Below are 25,864 nucleotides of genomic sequence, written 5' to 3'. Positions count from 1 at the left end.
CAAAATGTGGTATTGATGGGGAAAGATTGCATACACCGAATCTCCTCTGTGGTCTTTTTAATGGATGATGATCACTTGATCAAGGGGGAAAATGAACAGCCTGAGGAGGAATGAATTCCTCATCCCTGCAGGTTTTCAGGTAGAGGCTAGATGACCATCTGTTGAGGATGTTGGGGTCTTTAAGATTTAGTATATGTCAGACAAAATGGTATTCATTGAACAAGCATTTATTAAGCACCTACGGTGTACCAGGAGCCATGTTAGCCACTAGTCTTTGCTATCATTGCAGCTTCTCATTTGAGAGCTCAAGGAGTTCAACCAATCATCCAATCAAGCATTTATTAAGTGCCTACTTTGTACCACTGTAATGTTTAAAATCTAAATGTGTTGTCTAAAAAATCTAATGTGTGGTCACCTTAAATTAGAAGCTTTAGTACCAGTTTTTGGGCATTAAGTATTTATTAAAGCATACCAGGTATTCACATGGAGTTCAGAAAGTTAAGAAAAGGCCTATCTAGCCTAGAGTTCCAGCCTGGTTGGGTTCTTCCTCAAGTCCTCTAACACAAACCTGTTTCAATCATGAACTGCCCCTCAAACTGAGTGTGAAAGATTTTTATAGGTCTGGAGTAGAGGTGGTCCTTACACACTGCTTCAAGTTGATTGGTTGAGAGTGGTCTCCTGTTAATGTTGCAGTCCACAGCCTCTGAGAACACACTCTACTCAGGGTTGGCCACATGTGGTCTCAATTTAATCAACCTTAACTAGGTTCACAGTCTCTCAGTCTCACCCAATTCAATCAATTCCAACTCAGTCTTCAGGTGGGGCTCCTGGGCGTCTGTCAAATCCCATTATTTTGTCACCCCCCCCCATGCTTCATTAAGAAACAATTGTTTCCTTAATGAAGAAATAACATTACAGATACTTATGACTAACAATGTAAAGGGAATGTAAGGGGCTAAAATTCTAGCTATACTGTCTAAAATATCTAATGAGTGCTTGCCAATAAATTATAAGCTTTAGCAAGAGTTTAGACTTTTAAGCATTTATTAAGGAGAATAAGAATTTGGTGAAGAGAGAGAGAGAAAGAGGCCTAGATCCATCTATCTATCAAAGGGAGAGTGCATTTTAGCTCCACTCTCCACAAGAGTCCAGATAAAAGAGAATGAGAGTACCAGCCTCGTCCCCTCTTCCTCCCACAAGCAAACGTCAGGTCCTGACACCAAAGAAAAGCCACATGTCTTGCCCTCAGGCTCCTTCTCATGGCGGAATTTTCCTACAGTAAGTCTCCAGCAGGTGGCATCATTCCAATCATTACAGGAACAATGTAAAAGAAATCGAGCGATGCATTAACAATAAACTAAAGGGGGCACTCCCCTTTAGTAAGTGGACATTATAAACAGTGGATACAATGGGGAAAGGAAAAACAGGAAAATGTCCATTTAAGTCTTTGGAAGTCTTTTCTCAGATGATTCCTGGGATGTCCTCTGGGTGTAGTTGTAGAACAAAAGACTTTCAGGTATGGATGCTGAAGATCAACTAACAATTCTCAGCTGTAGAGTTTCAAATGTGGTTGTATTTTATCACACCATGTTGATCTTGGTGATTGATAGACTCAAGCTAACTCCATCCTCAAAGAGCCTTTATTCAAATAGGGGAAACAACATATCCCTATACAGGTGTATATGTAATTCATAGAGAGGTGGATACAAAGCACATAAAATTCATATTTTTAGGGGGAACAACATATATTTAGAAAATAATTTATAGAGTAATTTGGGCTGAGGGGAGGGCACTAGCACTGGAGGAAGGAGAAGATAGGCCTGAGAAAGAGGTACTGCTTGAGCTGGAAGATCCCTGGATTTGGAGGTAGAAAGTCCAGGTTCAAATCCCAGTTCTTCTACTTACTGCCTGTGTGACCTCTAACAATTTACTTAACCTCTCTAGTTCTTAGTTTTGTCATCTGTAAAATGAGGGAGTTGGGGCATTTGACCTTTAATGTCCTTTCCACCAGTTATCTATATTCTGTGATTGAAAGTGATGATGGGAATATATTCCAGGGATAGGGGACAGTATGGGCAAAGGACAGAGCCAGGAGGTGGAGATAGAATGTTGTATATGGACAACCCTTGAGCAGGGTGTTTGGGTTGGAATACAGAGTTTGTAAAGGAGAGTAATAGGCAACAAGACTGGAAAAATTGGCTGGAGCCAGATGGTGAAGGGCTTTACAAGCCAAATAGAAGAGTCTGTATTTGTCTAGGAGCAAGAGGGAATCAATGAGGCTTCTTGAGCAGGTGAGTGATGTGGACAGATTTGTGTGTTAGGAATATCAGTTTGGCAGTGTTACGGGGGCTAAAATTCTAGCTATACTGTCTAAAATATCTAATGAGTGGTCGCCAATAAATTATAAGCTTTAACAAGAGTTAGACTTTTAAGCATTTATTAAGGTGAATAAGAATTTGGTAAAGAGAGAGAGAAAGACCTAGATTCATCTATCTATTAATGGGAGAGAGCATTTCTAGCTCCTTTCTCCACCAGAGTCCTCAGGAAAGAGAGCGAGTCAGAGCACCAGCCTCCTCCTTCTCCCTCCCACAAGCAAACGTCACTTCCTGATGCCAAAGAAAAGCCGCATGGTCTTGCCCTCAGAGGCCTTCTCCTCATGTTGGAGCTTTCCTACAGTAAGTCTCCAGCAGGTGGCATCATTCCAATCATTACAGTAGCGATGTGGAGGATAGAGAGGAGAGTGACTGGAGGCTCTAAGATCACTTAGGAGACCACTGCAATAGCTCAGGCAAGAAGTAAGGAATGCGGGGGCAGCTAGGTGGCGCAGTGGATAAAGAACTGGCCCTTGATTCAGGAGGACCCAAGTTCAAATCCGCCCTCAGACACTTGACACTTACTAGCTGTGTGACCCTGGGCAAGTTACTTAACCCTCATTGCCCTGCAAAAACAAAAACAAAAAACACAAACAAAAAAAGAAGTAAGGAATGCCTAAATGGAGGCGGTGGCCAAGTGAGTGGAGAGAAGGTGATGAATAGGATATATATGGTGACAAGAGTTGATGATAATAGTACTTAGCATTTGTGTTGCATTTTCAAGTTTGTAAAGGGCTTTTTTGGATCCCAACAACAATCCTGTGACCTGGGTGCCATTATTGTCACCCTCATTTACAGATGAGGAAACTGAGGCTAAGTGATGAGAGAGGTTAAGCGTTGTCACACAGTGTTCCATGGCTAGTAAGCGTCTGAGGCTGGATTTGAATTCAGGTCTTCCTGACTCCAAGGCCAACACACAAGCTCCTTTGTCACCTACCTGCCCTTTGAGGATTTGAGAGTTGAAACAAATGACCTTTGAGGCTATGGATCTGGGTAACTGAGAGGATGATGGAGTCCTCACCAGAAACAGAGAAGTTAGGAAGTAGGAGAGGGGAGTCTTGGGAAAAAATCTATTGAGTTGAACTTGAGATGCCTGTAAGACATCCATTTGGAGACTGGCACTTGGTGATGAGAGACTAGATTTAAGGAGACTGAGGCTGGCCATCCTAATATCGGAGTTATCTCCATAGAGGTGATGGTTGAACCCCTTGGAGTTTATGAGATCACTGAGAAATGTAGTCTAGAGGGAGGAGGGAAGGGGCCCCACGACTGATCCCTACAGGAATACCTACACATGGTATATGGGATAAGAAAGATCCTTTAGCAAAGGAGTCTGGGAGGAGTGCCGGACAGGCAAGAGGAGAACAAGCAAAAAACTCAGAGAGGAGGGTGGTGAGCAGCAGAGGTGTTAAATGTCCTGAGTGCTCCTGAGCCAGATTTAAATGTAATTGGGAAATATTCAACAAACTAAAAATACAACAAAACATAGATAATATTAGATTTGAAAGCTGTCAGTCTGCAGACTGTAGGGTATCTTGATGAGTTAGTGGTCCCATTTCTATTTCAATTTGACGTCACTGGTCAACAACGCCAAAGGCTAAAGAGAAGGATGATGACTGAGAAAAAGCCAACTCTTCATTTAGCAATGAAGAGATCATCTGTAACCATGGAGAGAGTAATTTCAGTTGAGTGATGAGGTTAGATGTCAGATTTGGGCCTGTGTATAAGCAATAGAGGAGGAGCCAGTGATTTGAGAGAGACTGAAAATGAGGAATAGGGAAGGGATGAGTAAAGGGGCAAGTTTCCGGGGGAAAGATAGGAGGTAATGAGATCGAGGGCACAAGTAGACAGCTGGACATTTTCAAGAAGGCTCACGTACTACTCCTCTGAGATGGGAGGGAGGGAGAGAGAGTTTTCACAGTTTTCAGTAAAGTCCTTGTTAAGGTCCTTTGCTGAAGCAGAGGGTAGGGATGACATGAGAAGAGAAGGGAAGGTCTAAAATAGATGCCAAGGGGAGTGAAACAGGAGATGGGGAAGAGAAAAAAGATTAGCATGCAGCCAGGAGGGCGCCAATGAAATTACAAAACAAATTTGGAGTTGACTTAGTTGTTGTGGTTTTGTGACTATCTCATCTTCCGCAGAACTATGAGATTCTTAGATCTTGTGATTTCCAGTAACGAGGAGCTCATTACCTCCTAAGGTCCACTTTTCTCCTGGATAGTTCTAATTGTTAGCTTTGGCTTCTGGGACCGGAAAGAATTAGTTTAATTTCTGTTCATTATTACTCAACTACTTAGCGAAAATGATCATACCTGAATTAAATCTTCTCTTCTCCCAAAGATAAATATCCCCCAGTGCTTTCTTATGGGACTTAAGTAAATGGTTGTAAAATGAATAAATGGTGGAGATAAGAGTTTGAGAGAACAATCACTCTGCATTCAGGAAATACTTCCTGGAAGGGGTGGGCCTTGAAAGATAAATCAGATTTAGAATAATTTAGAGATTAGGGAGGACATTTCCTATGGTTTACAATGACAAGTCATATTATTATTATTTGTTTTTAGTGAGGCAATTGTGGTTAAGTGACTTGCCCAGGGTCACACAGCTAGTAAGTGTTAAGTGTCTGAGGCCGAATTTGAACTCACGTACTCCTGATTCCAGGGCCGGTGCTCTATCCACTGTGCCACCTAGCTGTCCCTACAAGTCATGTTATTATAAAAAGCACAAGACGCCTCCCCCCTAACCCCCTGCCCCCAGGCTCAATCTCAGTCAACTAAGATTTAGGAAGATCACCTCAACTTTGACTGTAGCAGAGGGGCATCTGAAAAGAAACATGGTGGGCTCTAAGCTGGAGAGAAGTTTCCAAGTCAGTTCTCAGTTATCTAAAAGGGCATGGCCGATCCTTATTTCCTCAAGGTCATTCTAGTAAGTAGCAGAGTTCAGATTCAAACCAGCTCCTCTGTCTCCAAATCTAATGTGCTTTCTACTCGGGTTCACAATTCAAATAATTTACACATTCAAGCTAAAACAGACACTCATCTATGTGGGGGGCTCGCTGACCTGTTGTTGCTTCTAAATAGATGGACCAATAGACTGTGGCCCTATCTCAGTGAAGTACTTCCTCCCATCCTCCAATTTCCATCATCTGCAATGTCTGTCTGTCTGTTTATAGGGTGGAGACCTGAGTGAGAGTGACTTTGATGGCCGAACTCCCCTGCACATGGCTGCCCGGGGTGGGCATGTGGGTGCTGTCCAGTGCCTTCTGAGGAATGGGGCAAAGGTGAACAGCTGGGACGGTGACAGGAGCAGCCCACTGTTGATGGCCGTGAAGGGCAGGTACTGGGTGATCCAGTGGTGGGAGAGGGTGGGAGGGAAAAGAGGGTCTGGCTTCCAGGGTCAGGGCTTGGCTGACTGTAAGGGGGTCTCCAGTCACTTTTTGTTAACAAAGAGACAGGTGGTTGCCTAAGGAAGGAGGAAATCTAAACTGGGGGTCTTGGCAGCTAGGTGGCATAGGGTATAGAGTGCCAGACCTGGAGTCAGGAAGATTCTCTAGCCTTGCTTAAATACCTTTAGTGAGTAGGAACTGAATGTCCTGTGAGAGAGCCCATTGCACTCTGGGACAACTGTAATTGTTAAGTTTTGCTTTAAATCAAGTTGAAACATGCTTGTATCTAACTTTACCCTTATTGTTTCCAGCTCTGCCTTCTGGGGCCAAGCAGACCAAATATTGTTATTCCATGAAAACCCTTCATATACTTTTTTTTTTAGATCATAGAAGTATTTTATTATTTTTTCCAGATACATGTAAAGATAGTTTTCAACATTTGTTTTCATAAGATTTTTAGTTCCAGGGGCAGCTAGGTGGCGTAGTGGATAAAGCACTGGCCCTGGATTCAGGAGGACCTGGATTCAAATCTAGTCTCAGACACTTGACACTAATTAGCTGTGTGACATTGGGAAAGTCACTTAACCCTCATTGTCCCACAAAAACAAAAACAAAAAACAACAACAAAAAAAGATTTTTAGTTCCAAATTTTTCTCCTTCCCTCCCTTCCCTCCCCCCCTCCCCAAGACAGCAAGTAATCTGATATAGGTTATATATGTACAATCACATTGAACATATTGCCACATTAGTCATGTTGTGTAAGAAGAATCAGAACAAAAGGGAAAAACCTCAAAAAAGAAAAAAAAAACAGGAAAAAAAATAGAAACAGTATGGTTCAATCTGCATTCAGAATCCACAGTTCTTTTTTTTGGATGCGGAGAGCATTTTCCATCATGAGTCCTTTGGAATTGTCCTGGATTATTGTATTGCTGAGAAAAGCTAAGTCTATCATAATTGATCATCACACAATGTTGCTATTACTATGTGCAATGTTCTCTTGGTTCTGCTCACTTCAGTCAGCATCAGTCTACTTCAGTCTTTCCAGGAAAACCCTTCATATAGTTAAAGAAGTCTAGTCAGAGCTTCTTCTTTTTTTTTTTTTTTGGTGAGGCAATTCTTTCTTTCTTTCTTTCTCTCTCTCTTTCTTTTTTTTTGTGTGTGAGGCACTGAGGGTTAAGTGACTTGCCCAGGGACACACAGCTAGTAAGTGTCAAGTGTCTGAGGCTGGATTTGAACTCAGGTCCTGGGGCGGCTAGGTGGTGCAGTGGATAAAGCACCAACTCTGAATTCAGGAGGACCCGAGTTCAAATCTGGCCTCAGACACTTGACACTTACTAGCTGTGTGACCCTGGGCATGTCACTTAACCCCAATTGTCTCACCAAAAAAAAAAAAAGAAAGAATGAACTCAAGTCCTCCTGAATCCAGGGCTTCTTAAGCTTTTCTGAGTCTTGGACTCCTTTGGTAGTCTGGCGTTACCTTTGGATCCCTTCGCAACCTTGTTTTTAAATGTATAATATAATTATCAAAGTATTTCTGAAAACAAAAAAAACACAACCCTCCTTTTCCCCCCACAAAATCTACAGAATCATTTTAAGAATGCTTGTCCTGAGGATTTTCTTCTCTAGGCTACCTATTCCCGGTTCCTTCCACCATTCCTCCTATGGCCCAGGCTCCCGGTCTCTCAACATACTAATTACTGTCCTTGATGCTCTTCAGCTTGCCACTGTCCTTCATAGAATGTGGTGCCCAGAACTTATCCCAGCAGTCCTACTTGTGATACCTGGCCACAGTGGAACAGAAGGGGATGGGGGAGAGCAGAACACGAGGGAGTGACAAAAGCTCCAATTCTATAGCACAATCAGGTTTACAGAACAGAAAGGCAGAGACACATGTTCAGCAATAGAGAAAAATATAACTCTGAATAAATACATATCTTCAAAGAGGGAAAGTGACTTGACCAATGTCATGAAGTTAGAGTTTGGACCTGAACCTGGGGCCTTTCGGTTCTAGGTGCAGAAATTTTTTTTTTTTTTTTTGGTGAGGCAATTGGGGTTAAGTGACTTGCTCAGGGTCACACAGTTAGTAAGTGTTAAGTGTCTGAGGCTGGATTTGAACTCAGGTCCTCCTGACTCCAGGGCTGGTGCTCTATCCACTGTGCAACCCAGCTGCCCCTAGGTGCGGAATTCTTTCCATGATTCCGTGCTACCTTTTATACCATTCTGACTTCGATTTAAAATATATTAAGTTGGGGCAGCTAGATGGCGCAGTGGATAGAGCACCGGCCCTGGAGTCAGGAGTACCTGAGTTCAAATCCGGCCTCAGACACTTAACACTTACTAGCTGTGTGACCCTGGGCAAGTCACTTAACCCCAATTGCCTCACTAAAAAATATATATATATATATATAAGTTGCTATGCAATTTGATATTTGTTGTTGTTGTTCAGTTGTTTCAGTTGTGTCTGACTGTGACCTCATTTGGCAAAGAACTGGAGTGCCTTTTCCTTCTCTAGCTCATTTTACAGATGAGGAAACTGAGGCAAACAGGATGAAGTGACTTGCCCAGGGTCACACAGCTAATGTGTCTAAGTCCAGATTTGAACTTAGAAAGAAAAGTCTTCCTGACTTCAGGCCCAATACTTTATTCACTACCTTTATTCACCACCTAGCTGACCTAATTTGGTATTTAAAGCCCTTTATAACCTGGCTTCTACCTACCTTCCCAACCTCATTATACAGTAGTCTCCAGTCCAGCCAAACTTTCTATCTTGCTTTTCCCATATATTATTGCATTTTCCATCTCCATGCCTTTGCATTGGATATCTCCTAAGCCTAGAATGCCATCATTTCTCACTTCTTCCTCTTGGAATCCATAGTTCTACTTGGCATGGTGGTGCATGCCTGTAATCCATGCTGTCGGGGAGACTGGGGTTGGTGGATCTCTTCAGCTCTGGAGTTCTATGCTGCAGTGGGTCAAGCCGATCCAGTGGTGTTAATGTGGACGAATCACTGGGGATGTGGGTCCACAAAGTCATCTAACTTGCCCTGGTCATAAGTAGAGTAGCAAAGCTCCTGCATCCATCAGAATGGGGCCAGACCCCTCAAACCCCCTTCACTTTTGGGGCAGCTAGGTGGTGCAGTGGATTCAGGAGAACCTGAGTTCAAATCCAGCTTCAAACACTTGACAACCTACTAGCTGTGTGACCCTGGGTAAATCACTTAACCCTCATTGCCCTGAAAAGAAAAAAAAAAGTAAAAGCCCCTTCACTTTTTTTTTTTTTTTGCTGGGCAATTGGGGTTAAGTGACTTGCCCAGGGTCACACAGCTAGTAAGTGTTAAGTGTCTGAGGCCGGATTTGAACTCAGGTCCTCCTGACTCCAGGGCTGGTGCTTTATCCACTGCGCCATCTAGCTGCCCCGCCCCTTCACTTTTAACTTGGGCAAGATAAGGAGACCCAAACTTTAAAAATGACTGGGTTGGGGCAGCTAGATGGCGCAGTGGATAGAACATAGGCCCTGGATTCAGGAGGACCTGAGTTCAAATCCAGCCTCAGACACTTAACACTTACTAGCTGTGTGACCCTGGGCAAGTCACTTAACCCCAATTGCCTCAAAAAACAAACAAACAAAAATGACTGGGTTTCAGAAAGACCTAGAAAGACTTATATGAACTAATGCAAAATGAAGTGAGCAGAACCAGAACACTCTAAACAGTAACAGCAATGTTGTAATGATGATTGACCGTGAAAGACTTAGCTACTCTAGATAATATTATGATCCAAGACAATTCCAAAGGATTCATGACGAAAAATGTTATCTGCCTCTAGAGAAAGAACCAATGGAACTCAGTGCAGATTGAAGCATACTTTTTTCACTTGCTTTATTTTTACTTGCTTTATTTTATTTTATTTTTGCAAAATGGCTAATATGCAAACATTAAGTTACACACATTTCATATGTATAATTGATATCATATTTCTTGACTCAATGTGTTGGGGAGGGATGGGAGATAATTTAAAATAATTTTTAAAAAGAAGTGATCATTGTTGATCAGCACTAGAAAGAGAAGACATTGTATCTACCCACTTTGGGAAATCTGGGTGCCCTTCCTGGAGGAGGGATTTTTTTTTTTTTTGCGGACTTCCTTTACCCTCTCTATTTGTAAATCATCTCACTCTTATTTGTAGCTGCTTGATGAAGAGAACAAACTGGTCAGAATTTCGTTGTACACAAATGGCAGCTCATAATTATCTAGTCCTTTGCTTCCATTAGTAGATCTCATTTGAGTTTTACAAGAACTCTGTGAGGTAAGCATTAAGAGTGTTATCTCTGGGGACAGCGAGGTGGCGCAGTGGATAAAGCACTGGCCCTGGATTCAGGAGGACCTGAGTTCAAATCCAGCCTCAGACACTTGCCACTTACTTGCTGTGTGACCCTGGGCAAATCACTTAACCCCCATTGCCCAGCAAAACAAAAACCAAAAAAGAGTGTTATTCCCCATTTTTCAGATAAGGAAATTGAGGCACAAAAAGGTTGAAAGACCTGCTCTTGGCCACAGAGGTAATAGGTGTTTGAGGCAGGATTTGAAGCTAGGTCCAGAACTATCCACCATAACATGCCCATGTTATTAATGAATATACACACAGAGAATGGCTTAGAGATACACAAATATATGTTAGTTATACATATGAACATATACACACACATATTCTGCACATGTCTACTTGTAGTTATACACACACACACACACACACACACACACAAGCATGCAGACAAAGCCTGTTATACTGATACAATAACTCACATTTCTATATACTAGTCCCATAAGGGAGGAAGTTCCAATATTATCATATTCATTTTACAGATGAGGGAACTGAGTCTCAGAGAGGTAAAGTGCCTTATGGGCATTCACTGAGATCAATTCAGACACAAATACAATGTCAAACATATAGATGCATACACAGGCACGCACACACAACTTTCCATACCAACCCAATAGTGCAGTGGATAGCATGCTAGACTCAGAGTTGGGAAGACCTAAATTCAGATCCTGCCTTATGTCAATCCTGAGCAAGTCACTTAATCATTTTCTGCTTTAGTTTTCCCCTTTGTAAAATGCGGAATAAAAAGAGAACCTGTCTCCTAGTGTTTTTGTGTGGATAAAATGATATTTTATATATATATATATATATATTCTTTTTTTCAGGGCAATTGGGGTTAAGTGACTTGCCCAGGGTCACACAGCTAGTAAGTGTCAAGTGTCTGAGGCCAGATTTGAACCCAGGTCCTCCTGAAACCAGGGCCAGTGCCCCACCCACTGCGCCATCTAGCTGTCCCTATGAGATGAATTTTTAAAAAATTTTTAATTTTTAATTTATTTTTTTAATAATTTAATTTTTTCCACCGTTACATGTAAAGATAGATAGTTCTCAACTTTTGTTTATACAAACTTTCCAATTTCAGATTTTTTCTCCCTCTCTCCCCTACCTCCCCCCTCCTCTAGACAGCAGGTAATCTGATATAGGTTTTATATATATATATATATACATATAACATTAAACATATTTCTGCATTAGTCGTGTTATAAGAGAAAAATCAGAGCAATGAGGAAAAACCTCAAAATAGAAAAACAACAGCACCAAAAACAAAAGAAATAGTATGGTTCATTCAGCATGAGATGATATTTTTAAGGCGCTTTGCAAACATTCAAACAAAGCCCTCTAAGCACTAAGAATGCTAGCTTGTTGTTATATATGAGACATATATTGAGGCACATACATATCCTGATATAGACTTCCAGTACCCACATGATTAGAAGCACATATATAGGGGCAGCTAGATGGCGCAGTGGATAGAGCACCGGCCCTGGAGTCAAGAGTACCTGAGTTCAAATCTGGCCTCAGACACTTAACATTTACTAGCTGTGTGACCCTGGGCAAGTCACTTAACCCCAACTGCCTCACTAAAAAAAACAAACAAACAAAAAAAGAAGCACACATATACACACATGGGCATGTTCAAACATGTATCTATAGGCACACAGATGCACACGAGGACACAGACACTTATAGGCCTAGACACAAACATATCTTCACATACATGGATGTGTACAAATAAGCCCTGTCATATAAGTCTGGACACACCGTCACAGGAACACATATAGATATGGAGTCAGTTGGGAGTTACAGGGGGTGGTGGCTGCCTAGTGTTGGCCAATCCTCCCTAGTCTTTTCCATTCCTGGCAATACGGTCACTGTCTCTCCTCCTCCCCCTTGTCTACCTTGGACAGATCCTATTCATGCTGATTCCCAAGGTTTCCACCTGAATGTATTTGTTGGCATACTTTGGTCTATCCCTCACTCCTTACCCCCAACCAAGAGCTGGTCTGGTCTTGGGGAGAGGCCTAGGCTGGGCCCTTGGCTCAGATCCAGCTCAGATGGGCAGGGCAGTTAGGCCAGGATAGGACCGCTGGCCCGCCCATGTGCCTGTGCAGTAACATAGGCACACTCTGAGGAGATGTGTTCAAACTGGTTTGCTTTGCTGACAGGGTGGGGTTTATGTGGGGGTGGATGACAAAGAAATGGGTCTCGACCCCTCAGACCAGGAGCTGTCTTGTAGCACCTTGCAGGACCAACTGGAGGCAGAAACAACTGGCTTTGGAAGAAGTAGGAAACGGGAGGAAAATATTACCTGGGGTAGGAGTTCAAGGGAGGAAGCAATCCATACATCTCCCTGAGTGCATCAGTTAGGAGCAGTGGAAAGAACAGTGCACTAAGAGTCCTTAGATTTTAGTTTCAGCTTTGCCACTGACTCAATGGGGGCTCTGGGTAAGTCCCTTCCCTGTTGGGTCTCTTATGGGAATAATGAACCCTTCCTCACAGAGCAGTCATGAGGATTATCTGTTGTTATGAGAAGACACTATAAAGAGCTGGTATGCCAGTCTGGTGGTGTGGAAAGGTTCAGGGAAGGTCCTTGTAGGCCTGAGGAGACCAAAATATGCTTGTAAGCAAAGGGGAAGGAGCCATTGGTAATGGAGAGATTGAATGTGAAATGGAGAGAAAGGGATGCAGCAAGATCTTGGAGAAGACCAGAGGGAATGGGGTTGACAGTACAGGTGGGGCCTTCAGGTGGCTTGGGATTGACAGCTACCAACAGCTAGTAAGGAATTTCCCCCTGGTGGATGAATGTATTGGGTCTGCCCTGCCTTCCCCTCGAGAACTCGAGACTGAGAGAACAAACCTCCACCTCTACTAGATTCCTTGAGTGCTCTGTGACTGAACCAGCTTAAAATGTAATGGGAAAGGGGGCAGCTAGGTGGCCCAGTGGATAAAGCACTGTCCCTGTATTCAGGAGGACCTGAGTTCAAATGTGGCTTCAGACACTTGACACTTACTAGCTGTGTGACCCTGGGCAAGTCACTTAACCCTCATTGCCCTGCCCCCCCCCTCCAAAATGTAATGGGGAAATATTTAACAAAATAAATAAAAATACAATAAAACTTAGATAACAATATATTTGAAAACAAGGTCAATATGCAGCCCACTGGGATCTTATTATGGATTACTGGCCTCTGTTTCTCTTTGTAGATGAGAGGCCCCAGAGGAGCCAAGCCCATAATGAATCATGCACTGCCTTGGTCCTGTACATCAGACCTGAGGGCTTTATTACATCAGAATAGAACAGCTGCTGGGGGCACTTGGCCTTGGCCAAGAAAAAAAGTTACTTCCTTTTTGGAGCTCTAGAGGCACAGGAGAGAGGAGGAGGAAGATTACTGATTGCATAGGGCATTGAAAAACAACAAAGCCAATAATGCAGTCCATAGAGATCTTTATGTGGGAATCACTGGCTCCTATTTCTACTTGAATCTCATGCTGTTGCTCTAAGACCATAGAATATTAGAATTTTATACTTTTTTTTTTGGTGAGGCAATTGGGGTTAAGTGACTTGCCTAGGGTCACACAGTTAGTGTTAAGTGTCTGAGGCTGAACTTGAACTCAGGTCCTCCTGACTCCAGGGCGGGTGCTCTATCCACTGCCCCTACCTAGCTGCCCCTGAATATTAGAATTTTAAATTGTTGAATCTTATGATTAAAAGTGTGGAGCTGCAGATTCTATGGAATTTGAGCATCTGAGAATCTCTAAGTCTGATTGCAGACCATTAGAATCAGATTTAGGGATCTCTAGAACCTTTGGTTTCCTGCAACCTTCCACTTTCCATAGAAAAAGGTTCTTCAGTACCTAGAAGCTCTAGTCTTGCCCACAATACTCTAAGCCCTATCTGCCCATGTGCTCATTCTTTGCTGGCTCCAAACCACAAATTAATTCAGTTCAGCTGGTCCTGATGGAGCAGCTATTGTGTGCCCAACCCTAAGCTCTGGGCTATGGGGAGATAAAGAGCTAAGATGTGGCCCCTGCCTTCCAGGATTCAATGGTCTTTTTTGCAGGGACAGAACCAAGTGGTAATGGCTTTACACAAGACACATTTCCCTTTTTCTAGTTTTATTTAAGCATGGTGTAGTGAATAGGGAGGGACAGCTAGGTGGAACGGTGGATAAAGCACTGGCCCTGTAGTTCAAATCTAACCTCAGACATTTACTAGCTTTGTGACCCTGGGCAAGTCACTTAATCCCAGTTGCCTTAAACATCCAGAGCCATCTCCAGCCGTCCTGATGTATATCTTCCCACTGGACCCAGATGGTTCTGGAGAAGAGTGAGGTTTGTGACCTTGCACAGCCCTCCCTCACTTAAATCCAATTCAGTGCAAGTCATGATATCTGTCATGGTCCTCTTAATATAAGTGTTGTATAAGGCAACATTAGGTATAGTGGAAAGCCATTAGATTTTGAGTCAGGTCCAATCTCTCTGTGTGACTTGAAGTATGTCTTAGTGTCCCTGAATCTCTCTTGCCTCAGCTGTAAAATGCAAATAATATTTGCATTAACTGACTTGCAAAGCAATTGTCAGGAAAGCAGCTTACAAATCTTATATACGCTGATATTTCAGTAGCTCTGGTGTTTCATCCATAGGGTCGCTCCCTCCAAAGGTGCAGATTGCTACTCATGCATACTGTTATCTTGTGAGATTTTTTACTCTGCCTTCCCAGAAATATTCCCATAAAAATCTACCCAATAGGGGCAGCTAGGTGGCTCAGTGGATAGAGCACCGGTCCTGGAGTCAGGAGTACCTGAGTACAAATCCCACCTCAGACACTTAACACTTACTAGCTGTGTGACCCTGGGCAAGTCACTTAACCCCAATTGCCTCAATAATAATAAAAAAATCTACCCAATATACTTGAAGCCTTCCTCTCGCATTTTAAGATTTCATTGGTAATATTGTAGCATGTAGTCCCCTCATCTGTTATTCTTCACTCTTGCTGTCTGCCTCCTTTTCCTTTTTTTAAAATTAAATTCTACTTTTCAATCTACAAAAATCTGTCTTCTTCCACTTTTCTCTCCCCACCAAGAAAGAAAAACAAAACCCCTGTTCTAAATGTGCCTAAAGCAGAATTTCCACATTGGCCATGTCCAAAACAATGTCTCTATCTGCACTTTGAGTCTATCACAAGGTGGGTATCATATTTTTTTCATGAGTTCTCTGTAATAGGGTTTGGTAATTCTGTTGTCTTTAGAATATCGTTGTCACTGTATAGACCATTCTCCTGGTTCAACTATTACTAACTCTGCTACTAACTTAACTCAGTATCGGTTCATATAAACATTCCCAGATTTCACTGAAAATATCCTTTTCATAATTTCTTATAGCATCATATCATCATGTTTATATATCATAACTTGCTTAGCTTTTCTCTGGTTGGTGGTCTCCTCATTTTCTAATCTGTTGCCCCCCTAAAAAGAGCTGCTATAAATATTTTGGTACATCCTTAAGAGGGTTTTCTGTTTATTTTTTGTTTAGGGTGAATCCCTTACTTAAAATATCTTCCCTCTAATTCCCCCTTCTCTCTTCTTCCCTTTCTGTCTTATTTCATTGTTGAATGAAATATATTTCTGTACTAAGCTCTGTGGGTATATGTGTGTATCTTTCCATCCTTTGTCCAGTTTAGATGAAAATGTGGTTCAAGTATTAACTGCTTCCCCAAGACCTTTCTCCTTATTTGTATAGACTTTTACCTGTGCACTCTAATTATGTGAGATAATTTCTCCATTCTTTCTCTCTTTCTCCCCATTGCATTCCCCCCTCCCTTGCATTATCTTTTAAGATCCTCAAAGCATAAGAGAAATAGAAAAGGAAATTAATAGGTTGGCGAAAGAGGTACAAAACCTTCTCTAAGCAACCAACTCTCTGAAAATTAGAATGGATCAAATAGAAGTTAATAATTCCATGAGACAAGAAATATGAAAATAAGTCAAAAGATGGAAAAAATATAAGAAAATGTATAAGGAATCTCATAGCAAAAGCAACTGATACAGAAAACAGATGAAGGAATGAAAACTCAAGTTATTGGATTTCCAGGGCCACTGTCTAATTAGATTCCCTCTATGAACTATGATGACAAGAAGGTTCAGAAGGGACACATATTAGAGTGTAAACAGTTTATGCTTTGTTAGTCTCTTATGATTGCTCTCTCATGCTTACCTTTTTGTGTTTCTCTTGACTCCTGTTATTTACACTTCAAAGTTTCTATAGAGCCCTGGTTTTTTCATTAAGAATGCTTAGATAGGGGGTGGCTAGGTGGCGCAGTGGATAAAGCACCGGCCCTGGATTCAGGAGGACCTGAATTCAAATCCGGCCTCAGACACTTGACACTTACTAGCTATGTGACCCTGGGCAAGTTACTTAACCCTCATTGCCCCACCAAAAACAAAATGCTTGGAGACCCTCTATTTCATTAAAGATCCATTTTCCCCCTCTTGTTGGATTATACTTAGTATTTCAGGGTAAATTATTCTTGTCTGTAAGTTTTCTGGAATATCATATTCCAAGCTCTTTGCTGCTAAATTATGTGTGATCCTGACAATAGCTCCTTGGTATTTGAATTCTTTCTGTCTGCTTTTAGTATTTTTTACTTGCACTCAAAGCAATGGCTATGATGTTCCTGGGAGTTCTCATTTGGGAGTTTCTTCTAGGAGTTGACCAGTACATTCTTTCTATTTCTACTTTGCCTTCTGGTTCTAAGAGATCTGGGCGACTTCCATGAAATACAATGGCTAGCATTTTGTTTTGGCTATGCCTTTTGGGTAATTCAATGTCTTAAAGTTTCTTTCCTCAGTCATTTGCTTTTGCTATGAGATACCTTACATTTTCTTTTATATACATACACATATAAATTTCATCCTTTTGACTTGTTTGAATACTTCTTTTTGTCTTGTGGAGTAATTAACTTCTATCCGATTCATTCTAATTTTCAGAATTAGTTGCTTAGGTAAGGTTTTGTACCTTTTGTGTCAACCTGTTAATTTCCTTTTCAATTCTTTATCCCATAGCTTTCATTTCTTTTCTCAAGTTTTTTTCTTTGCACTTTTATTTCATTTATAAAATATTTTTCTAAGCTTTGTTTTTCCTTTTGTTTTCTTTTTTGGTCCAATCCAATTTTTAAGGAGTCTGTTGGTCAAGGAAGTTATTCTACCTCAAGCTAATTCTCTTTTCAAGTGTTAAGTGTCTGAGGCCGGATTTGAACTCAGGTACTCCTGACTCCAGGGCCGGTGCTCTATCTACTGCGCCATCTAGCTGCCCCCCAATTCTTCCTTTTATAAACCCAATTCTGTAACATTTAGTTATTTTCCAGTTCCCACCCCCCCCAGCACTCATTTCTTTTCTACTTGTTTTCTCTATCGCTCTCATTTTATTTATAAAATTGGTTTTAGTTCTTAAAATAAACAAACTTTTATCATCTCTTCGAAGAGTTGTAGTTGAACTTAGGTTCATGCTGTGTTTTTCTTTGAAGTTTTACTTGTAGATGTTTTGGAGTAATTTTCTTCTACATTCTTGCCTTGAGCATCTCTTTCATCATAAAAGCTTTTTTTTAATGGTGGAATTCTTTTTTGATTGTTTGTTTGCTCTTTCTTCTAGCCTACTTCCTGACTTTGAACTCTATTTTAAAGCCCTCCTCTGTGCACTTATGGAGAGAATATCTGGATTGGTCACTGCTTTCTTAGGGTTTTGAGTATTGAGTTATTCCAGGATCTCAAGGACAGCTCAGGCTGGGAACCTGTAAGTAAGCTGTCAGTGCTCCCAAAGAGTTCTAATTCAGGGCAAAATATAATTTTTGCCATCTTGGATTGATTTCTGCTAGCTCTTCACAATACTCTTGTAGGCTTGCCTGGTTTGCCCAGTGGACCTTTGGTAGACTCAGTCACTATCAGACAACTGGAAAGAGTGACAGAACTACAGACTTCCCTTTAGTGCAGGTTTCCCACCCTGGTTATTCTGCAGCAGACTTTAGAATGAGACAGGAACTGACACTCTACTCCACTCCTGAGTTTAGCAGCCCATCACTGCTGCTTGTTTCTTACCTTGTTCAGTATACTCACCTCACCTAAATCACCACCCATAGGAAAAGGTCTCCTCCTCAGTCTGCCCCCTGCTCTGTAACTTGGACCTGAGTGACAGAGCTGCCAGTTGGCTCCTGTCCCTGCACCCTATACAAGTTTAGGTCTCTATGCTGCATCAGGGAAGTCTTCTTCTCTGGTGCACAGCTTCTTCTGGAGTTGGAATGTTCCATGACACATTCCTGACCAGACCCCATCCCCAGTGCCTATAAATCTTTTGACCTGTCTCGCCTGTTGCCAGTTAGGGCTGGAAAAATGACTCACTGTGATTTAGGGCATTTCTTGATGAGAACTAAGTTGGTACATTTTCTAGATCTTTTTGGAGGAGTTGTGGCATAGAACTTGGCTGTGCTTTGACTTGCTATATTGCCATTTGGGCTCCAATTCCTACCCAGCCATTCTTTTTTTTTTTTCTTTTTTGGTGAGGCAATGAGAGTTAAGTGACTTGCCCAGGGTCACACAGCTAGTAAGTGTTAAGTGTCTGAGGCTGGATTTGAATTCAGGTCCTCCTGACTCCAGGGCCAGTGCTCTATCTACTGCACCACCTAGCTGCCCCCATTCTTAATTTATGTCTCCCCTTATGACTATGATGTAACACAACACTGCCAGGCTTAATTTGCCATGAACCTGAGCTCCTTTTAGATCTGTTTGGGGGTACTAGGACTAGGGAGGAAGTACAACTCTACTCCCTGCTGCTTCTCTACCATCTTGTCTCCCCTGTTCTGCCATCTTGGCTCTCTTCCTTTTCCAATCCATTTTCCAGATATCTTTTATGCCATTTTTTGGTATACAGTTCCTGTTGTACACAGTAGGCTTTAGCCTACTCATTCCCAAGCATTTCTCTCTTATTCTCTGGGCCATCTACAATTTTGATTCATTAAATTGTGGTGTTTGTTACACAATTTGTATCCACAAAGTACCCTTAGACTAATAGCATTCAGACGATAAAGCTCTGCATGAGTTACTGTTTTTCTGGGTGCTTTTGCATCCATACTCTTACTAGGACCTCGCTAGAGTTCTTTGAAGTAAATGGAGAAAGTTTCTTTTTCCTCTTGTTGGGGGGGATGAGAAAAAGCCTAGCTAGAGTGGTAGGTTATGTGCCTGAGATGAAAGTTAAAATGGAAGAAGTAGGGCTAGAATTCAGGCCTCTTCATTCCATTTCACCATTGCTACCTCTCTCTGGGCATGTTGTTGTTGTTCAGTCTTTTTGCAGTCATGTCTAATGCTTCATGACTCTGTTTGGGGTTTTCTTGGCAGAGATACTAGAGTGCTTTGCCATTTCCTTCTCCAGTTCATTTTACAGATGAGGAAACTGAGGCAAACAGGGTTGAGTGACTTGCTCATGGTCACACAGCCAGTAATTATCTGAGGCTGGATTGGAACTCATGAAGATGAGTCTTCTTGACTGCAGGCTCAGTGCTCTATCTACTGCACCACCTAAGCCATTTAACTTGGGTTTTTGAAGGGTTGAGTATCAGGAGCTGGGGCATAAGTGGGATGGAGCTTGCACAATCCCCACCACACTCACAAATCTCAGGTTGCATCCGTGCCAGGTGGTATCCTAATAGATGCCTGCACTGGGACTGACAGGAGCCATATATGCAATTGGCTGGGCACCATTGACTCTCGCCCTAATACCTGATATCCCAAGATCTTGGCCTCTCAGCACCTTGTGCTGATGGTCATAAACATGGGTAGCATGGATTGAAATCTGTCCGTTCCTTCACCATTTCATAATAGTTAAATTGATTTATAAAATCTCAAGTGTAGGACTTGACAGTTATCACTATTATATTGATTTTTATCTAATTAAATTCTGCCTGGCCTTGGTTTCTGGGAGGGATGGGCTCTTGGGAACCTGCCCAGTCCTCTTCAGGGAGTGTGGAAAAAAAGGGGGTGTTGGTGGTGATACATGTTTGGAAAGAGAGGATAGAGAGGAATGGAGGCAGGGGAGGAAGGACCTGAAGAACAAGCTGGCCAGTGTGCTGCAATGGAAAGTGATGGCTTTGGAATTAGAAGAGCTGTATTGGGCAGCTAGGTGGCGCAGTGGATAGAGCACCGGTCCTGGATTCAGGAGGACCTGAGTTCAAATCCGGCCTCAGACACTTGACACTTACTAGCTGTGTGACCCTGGGCAAGTCACTTAACCCCAATTTCCTCACCAAAAAAAAAAAAAAGGAAAAAAAAAAGAGCTGTATTAAATTCTGGCTCCTGACCTGTGTGATCAAGTATTATCAATCACTTCCTCTCTGAGCCTCAGTGTCTTCATCTGTCGAATGGGGACAATAATGCCTACATTCCTGAACCTTACAGGGTTACTATAAGGGAAATACTTTGCAAATCATAAAACATATTAGAAATTCAAACTCGTGTGTGAATCAGGCAAGTCCCTGTGGCTGGGGGACATTCCAGACACACCTCTGGGCTTCTCTTACTCTGGGCAAGATGCCCAAGTGCATTTCTCCACTCTCTTCTCTGTCAAGTAGGATCTGGGACCTCATAGCTGGAATCTGGTTCCTCAGCAAGGATATAAATGACATGGAGAAGAACTAGCCTGGCTTCCCTGGCTCCCCTGCCTGCATGGCCCCTGTTCCCATGCAGGACTAGGGCCCGGGGAATTTTCCTTGGTATCTTTCTTTTGGTGTGTATGCGTCTCTGGAGTGGCTTTCTAGGAGGGAGGCAGCTTGGACTGGACAATCACAAACATAGCAGGGAAGGGCTTGGCATAAGCCCTGGAAGCAATTGACATATTTTAGGGGATTAAAATATTCCACAAGTCATTAAACCCAACTGATTCATCTGTGGGTGAGTGGGAAATCCCACCAGACTTACACCCCTGTCCAGTGGTTGGTCCCATGTTGGGTTGCAGGTGGCATTGTCAAGGAGAGTCATTTTCAGAGTGGTTTGGGTCCTGATTGTAAATGTTTTATTCAGGGACAAGGCAACTCCTTTCTTCCCACTCAACTCTCCTCTGCTCCTCTCTTTCTTTTTTTTCCTTTTCTATCCTTTCCTTTCCTCTCCTTTCCTCTTTTCCCTTCTTCAAAGCCTGAAACAGCTGGTGATATGTGTCCTTGTTTTCAGACCGGGGCTTCCTCAAGGACAGAGACCAAAACTTCTCCTTGGATTGAGAGTAACCTTAGGACAGGGTTAGGGGCAGCTAGGTGGTACAGTGGTTAGAACACTGGTCCAGAAGTTGGGAGGATCTGAGTTCGAATCTCACCTCAGACATTTACTAGCTGTGTGACCCTGGGCAAATCACTTAACCCCAACTGCCTCAAACATCCAGGCTCATCTCCAGTCATCCTGATGTATATCTTGCCACTGGACCCAGATGATTCTGGAGGAGTGAGTGAGGCTGATGACCTTATACAACTCTCCCTCACTTAAATCCAATTCACTACAAGTCATGACATCACCTCCTGATGTCATGGTCCTCTTCGAGAATAAAGAACAAACAACAACAAGGACAAGGGTCATGTCTTTCTCTCAAACTATGGACTCCCCCAGTATAAGGCTGTGTCTCTTCCCACAGGAAACAGACTTTTCCCTCTCTTCCTCAGACTAGGTCCTGCCCTCAAACATATTATAGTCTTCATGGAAGAGTTATAACATAAATAAATGTGAATACATGCGATACAAGGTGTAGAATGTAATAAAGGCAGAGAATCTTTTTTTTTTTTTGCGGGGCAATGGGGGTTAAGTGACTTGCCCAAGGTCACACAGCTAGTAAGTGTCTGAGGCCGGATTTGAACTCAGGTACTCCTGAATCCAGGGCCGGTGCTTTATCCACTGTGCTACCTAGCTGCCCCAAAGGCAGAGAATCTTAAAAAAAAAAGATGAAAAATTCTAACAGACATTTGAGATGAGGAAAATCACTTTCAATTAGAATGATTAGGGAAGATTTTCTTGGAGGAGGCAGTTTCTAAGGTGGGCTTTGAAGGAAAAAACCAGAATTTCTACAGGCAGGGATGAGGATTATGTGGGGAATAGCCTTCATGAGTGGAGGAGGCAGGAGACTGTAGGATGGGATGACGGAGTAACTTATATTGTTTGACCAGCATGTAGGATATCTCAAGAGGAGTGGTGTAAGGTATGACTAGAAAGGTAGGTGGGAGCTATTTTGTGGAAGAACTTGCCTGCTGTACTTAGGAGCTAGGATTTTATGCCACAGGCCATAGAGAACTACAAAAGGTATTCTGGGGGAAAAGTGATGTGGTTCTATCTATGCACTAGAAAGATTGCTTTGGCAGGTCCATGAATTGTGAACTAGAAAGGGGGAAAACCCACAAGCAAATCTAGAGACAAGTTAGGAGAGTCTCATTATGGGCAGGAAGAGAGGTGATGAGTCCCTGAACTAGGACCAGGGCAGAGTGAACGGAGAGGAAGGAATAGATTCAAGAGATCCCACCAAGGTAGAATTGTGGTGACTTAACCACTGCTCAGCAATGAGGACTGAGCAAGAGAAAAGAGTCCAAGATGACTGCTGGGAAGCTGGGAGGATGGGGTCCTATCCATGCAACCTAATGTGGGGATTGGAATACCGGGCTGGGTATCCAGCCATGGCTATACTAAATGAGACAAGTCACCTCTAGGCCATCAGAATAGCAGGTCCATGAATTCCTGCTGCTCCCTCCCAGGGAAAGCATGGGCAAACAATGAGATCATCCATCGGGCAGATTCTCCCTCCTTTGGCTATTTCCAGGTATGAGCTGACCAGCCTGGTGGAGAAGCAGCTTTACTTAATCCTTTCAAGGTTTCATACTGGCTAAGGTGGCCCATAACAATTCAGAAAGCCTTCCAAAGTGTCAGACTCACTCCCAGTATATTCCCCTCCATAGGGTGAGACCTAGAGAGCTACAGAGGGAAAGAAGAGTCGGCCAACTTTCACTTTTTCCTGTGGCCTGAGAATTCTTCCTCCATGGTTAACCTAATTCCTCCTGACACAGCAACCTCCTTGTGCTATGTATGACCTTGGGCAAGCTCCTTTTCCTGCTGGGCCTCAGTTTCCTCTTCTGTCTAATGATGGGGGTGGGCACAGACCTCTGCCAACTCTGAATTCCCTGGTCCTGCTCCCTGTGTTACTCTGATCTCTCAGGCCTGACTGAACTCCTTGAGAGAACAGGACCATGTCATGCATGGAACTAGGATGTGTGAGCTGGCCAACCCCCTCATTTGTCAGATGGAGAAATTGAAGTCCTAAGAGGGTTGTCCAAGGTCATGTAGCCAGTGGGTGGCAGAACTATGACTAAAATCCAGGCCTCCTGTCTCCCCACCCTGGTGCTTACCACACCTTCTCTGGTTGGGTTGTGTCTTCTGCAGGCCTCAGAGAACAGGCTCTGTGGGTTTTCCCTACCCAGCTGGGCCTGAGCTGGAGGTGCAGAAGCTGCCTTTCTGGCTGGGGTGGGGGATGGGAGGAGGAAAGCAAAAAAAGAGGAAGAGGCTCTTCTTGGGACACATTTCAGATAGAACAAACATATTTGGGGGGGGGAGAATTGCCCTGCCCCCGCCCTGCCCTGCTATTGGTTCCCCAGTCCTTTTCCCCCAGAGCAGAGCAGGTCCTATCTTCTCAATAACATCCTAACCAGTTTAACTTAAAAGTCAGGCCCAAGCAGGCAGGCAGGAAGGCAGGCAGGGGCCTGACCCTTTTTAAATAACTAAACCAGCAGGTCTCCAGGAGGTTTAAAAAGAATAATGGCAAAAGTTGGTGTTTCTCAAGATGTGTATGTATGTATGCATGCATGTGTGTATGCACACATGCATATACACATCTGTATCATATTCATACATGTATTTTTATATGACATGTATTGTGATATATATGATGTGTACAGCACATATATGTGTCTAGATATACACATCTATATATATACTGGGAAGCTGGCAGAAGGAGGAGGGTTTAAGGGGAAAGATACATATATATACGTATACATATGTATATATATGTATATATACTTTTTTTTCTTTTTGGGGGGGTATGGGGCAATGAGGGTTAAGTGACTTGTCCAGGGTCACACAGCTAGTAAGCGTTAAACGTCAAGTGTCTGAGGTCAAATTTGAACTCAGGTCCTCCTGAATCCAGGGCTGGTGCTTTATCTACTGCACCACCTAGCTGCCCCCCTTGTATATACTTTCACAACACACATTTTTAAGTGCCTTCTATGTCTCAGCCACTGTGCTAAGCTCTGGGAATACAAAAAAAGGCAAAAGACAGTCCCTGCCCTCAAGTCACTTATAGTCTAATGGGGGAGACAACATACAAACAAATATACACAAGAGCAAGCTATATAGAGGATAAATAGGAAATAATTAATGGAGGGGAGGCACCAGAATTAAGAAGGGTTGGGGAAATACCTTCCTATAGAAGTTGGGGCTTAAAGGAAGCCGGGGGCAGGGGACGGTAGTTTGTGCAGAGGAGGAAGAGCATTCCAAGCATGTGGGACAGCCAGAGAAAATGCCTGGAGCCCAGACGTGGAGTGTCTTGTTTGTCGAATAGCCAGGAGGCCAGTGTCACTGGATTGAAGAGGATGTGTTAGGGAGTGAAATATAAGAAGAATGGAAATGTAGAGGGGGACTAGATGATGAAGGGCTTTGAATGCCAGACAGGACATTTTGTATTTGATCCTGAAGGTAATAGGGAGCCACTGGAGTTTATTGAGTAGGAGTGTGTGTGACATGATCAGACTTGTGCTTTAGGAAAAACACTTTAGTGGCTGAAGGGAGTATGGCTTGGAGTGGGGAGAGACTGGAGACAGGCAGACTCACCGGCAGGCTGTTGCAGTAATCTAGGCAGAAGATGATGAAGGCTTGCACTAAAGTGGTGGTGGTGTCTGAGAAAAGGGATGCATTTGAGAGATGTTTAAAAGGTGAAATCAACAGGCCTTGGCACCATTTGGATATGGGGGGAAGGGTGAGAGATAGTAAGGAATCCAGAATGACTCCTAGGTGGCAAGTCTGAGAGACTGGGAGGATGGTGTTGCCCTAGACAGGAGTAAGGAAGGTGGGAACCTGGAGGATTCAGGAAGAGGGAGAATGAATTCTGTTTTGGACATAGCGATTTTAAGATGTCTCCTGGGGGCAATTAGGTGGCGCAGTGGATAGAGCACTGGCCCTGGAGTCAGGAGGACCTGAGTTCAAATTCGGCCTCAGACACTTAACACTTACTGGCTGTGTGACCCTGGGCCAGTCACTTGACCCCAATTGCCTCACTAAAAAAAAAGACGTCTCCTGGATGTGGAATTTGAGATAGCTAAAGGGACTTGGAGATATGAGATTGGAGGTCAGCAGAGAGACTGGGGCAAGGTAGGAAGATTGGAGAGTCATCAGCATAGAGATGGCAACTAAATCCATGGGAACTTATGTGATCCCAGAGTGAAGTAGTACGGAAGGAGAAGAGAAGGGGGCCGGGGACAGAGCCCTGAGGGACATCTGTGGTTAGGAGGGTGTGATCTGGAGGAGGATCCAGCAAAGGAGACAGAGGAGGAGAGGGAAGATAGCCAGGAGGAAAAGTAGGACAGAGTGGTGTCCTGAAACCTAGAGATGTGTTTACATACATATGTGTACTTCTATACACCTAGACATAAATCTGTATGCACACCTATGTT

The 25,864-nt window shown here is 43.0% G+C and overlaps 1 protein-coding gene across 5 annotated transcripts in view; it reads left to right on the top strand.

Moving 5' to 3' along the window:
* Window positions 1-25,864, top strand: part of ASPG (asparaginase) — a 140,827-nt gene that overhangs the window by 83,840 nt on the left and 31,123 nt on the right. For all 5 annotated transcript variants that reach the window (XM_043989650.1, XM_043989649.1, XM_043989648.1 and 2 more), the window contains exon 12: window positions 5,545-5,708. In XM_043989650.1, the coding sequence (XP_043845585.1) occupies window positions 5,545-5,708 (164 nt within the window). The remainder of the gene's footprint in view (window positions 1-5,544; window positions 5,709-25,864) is intronic.

The sequence above is a fragment of the Dromiciops gliroides genome, chromosome 2 (assembly GCF_019393635.1).
Source record: "Dromiciops gliroides isolate mDroGli1 chromosome 2, mDroGli1.pri, whole genome shotgun sequence".
Classification (NCBI taxonomy): Eukaryota; Metazoa; Chordata; class Mammalia; order Microbiotheria; family Microbiotheriidae; genus Dromiciops; species Dromiciops gliroides.
The sequence above is the reverse complement of the archived record's forward strand: the minus strand, read 5'-3'. Positions and strand labels throughout refer to the sequence as shown.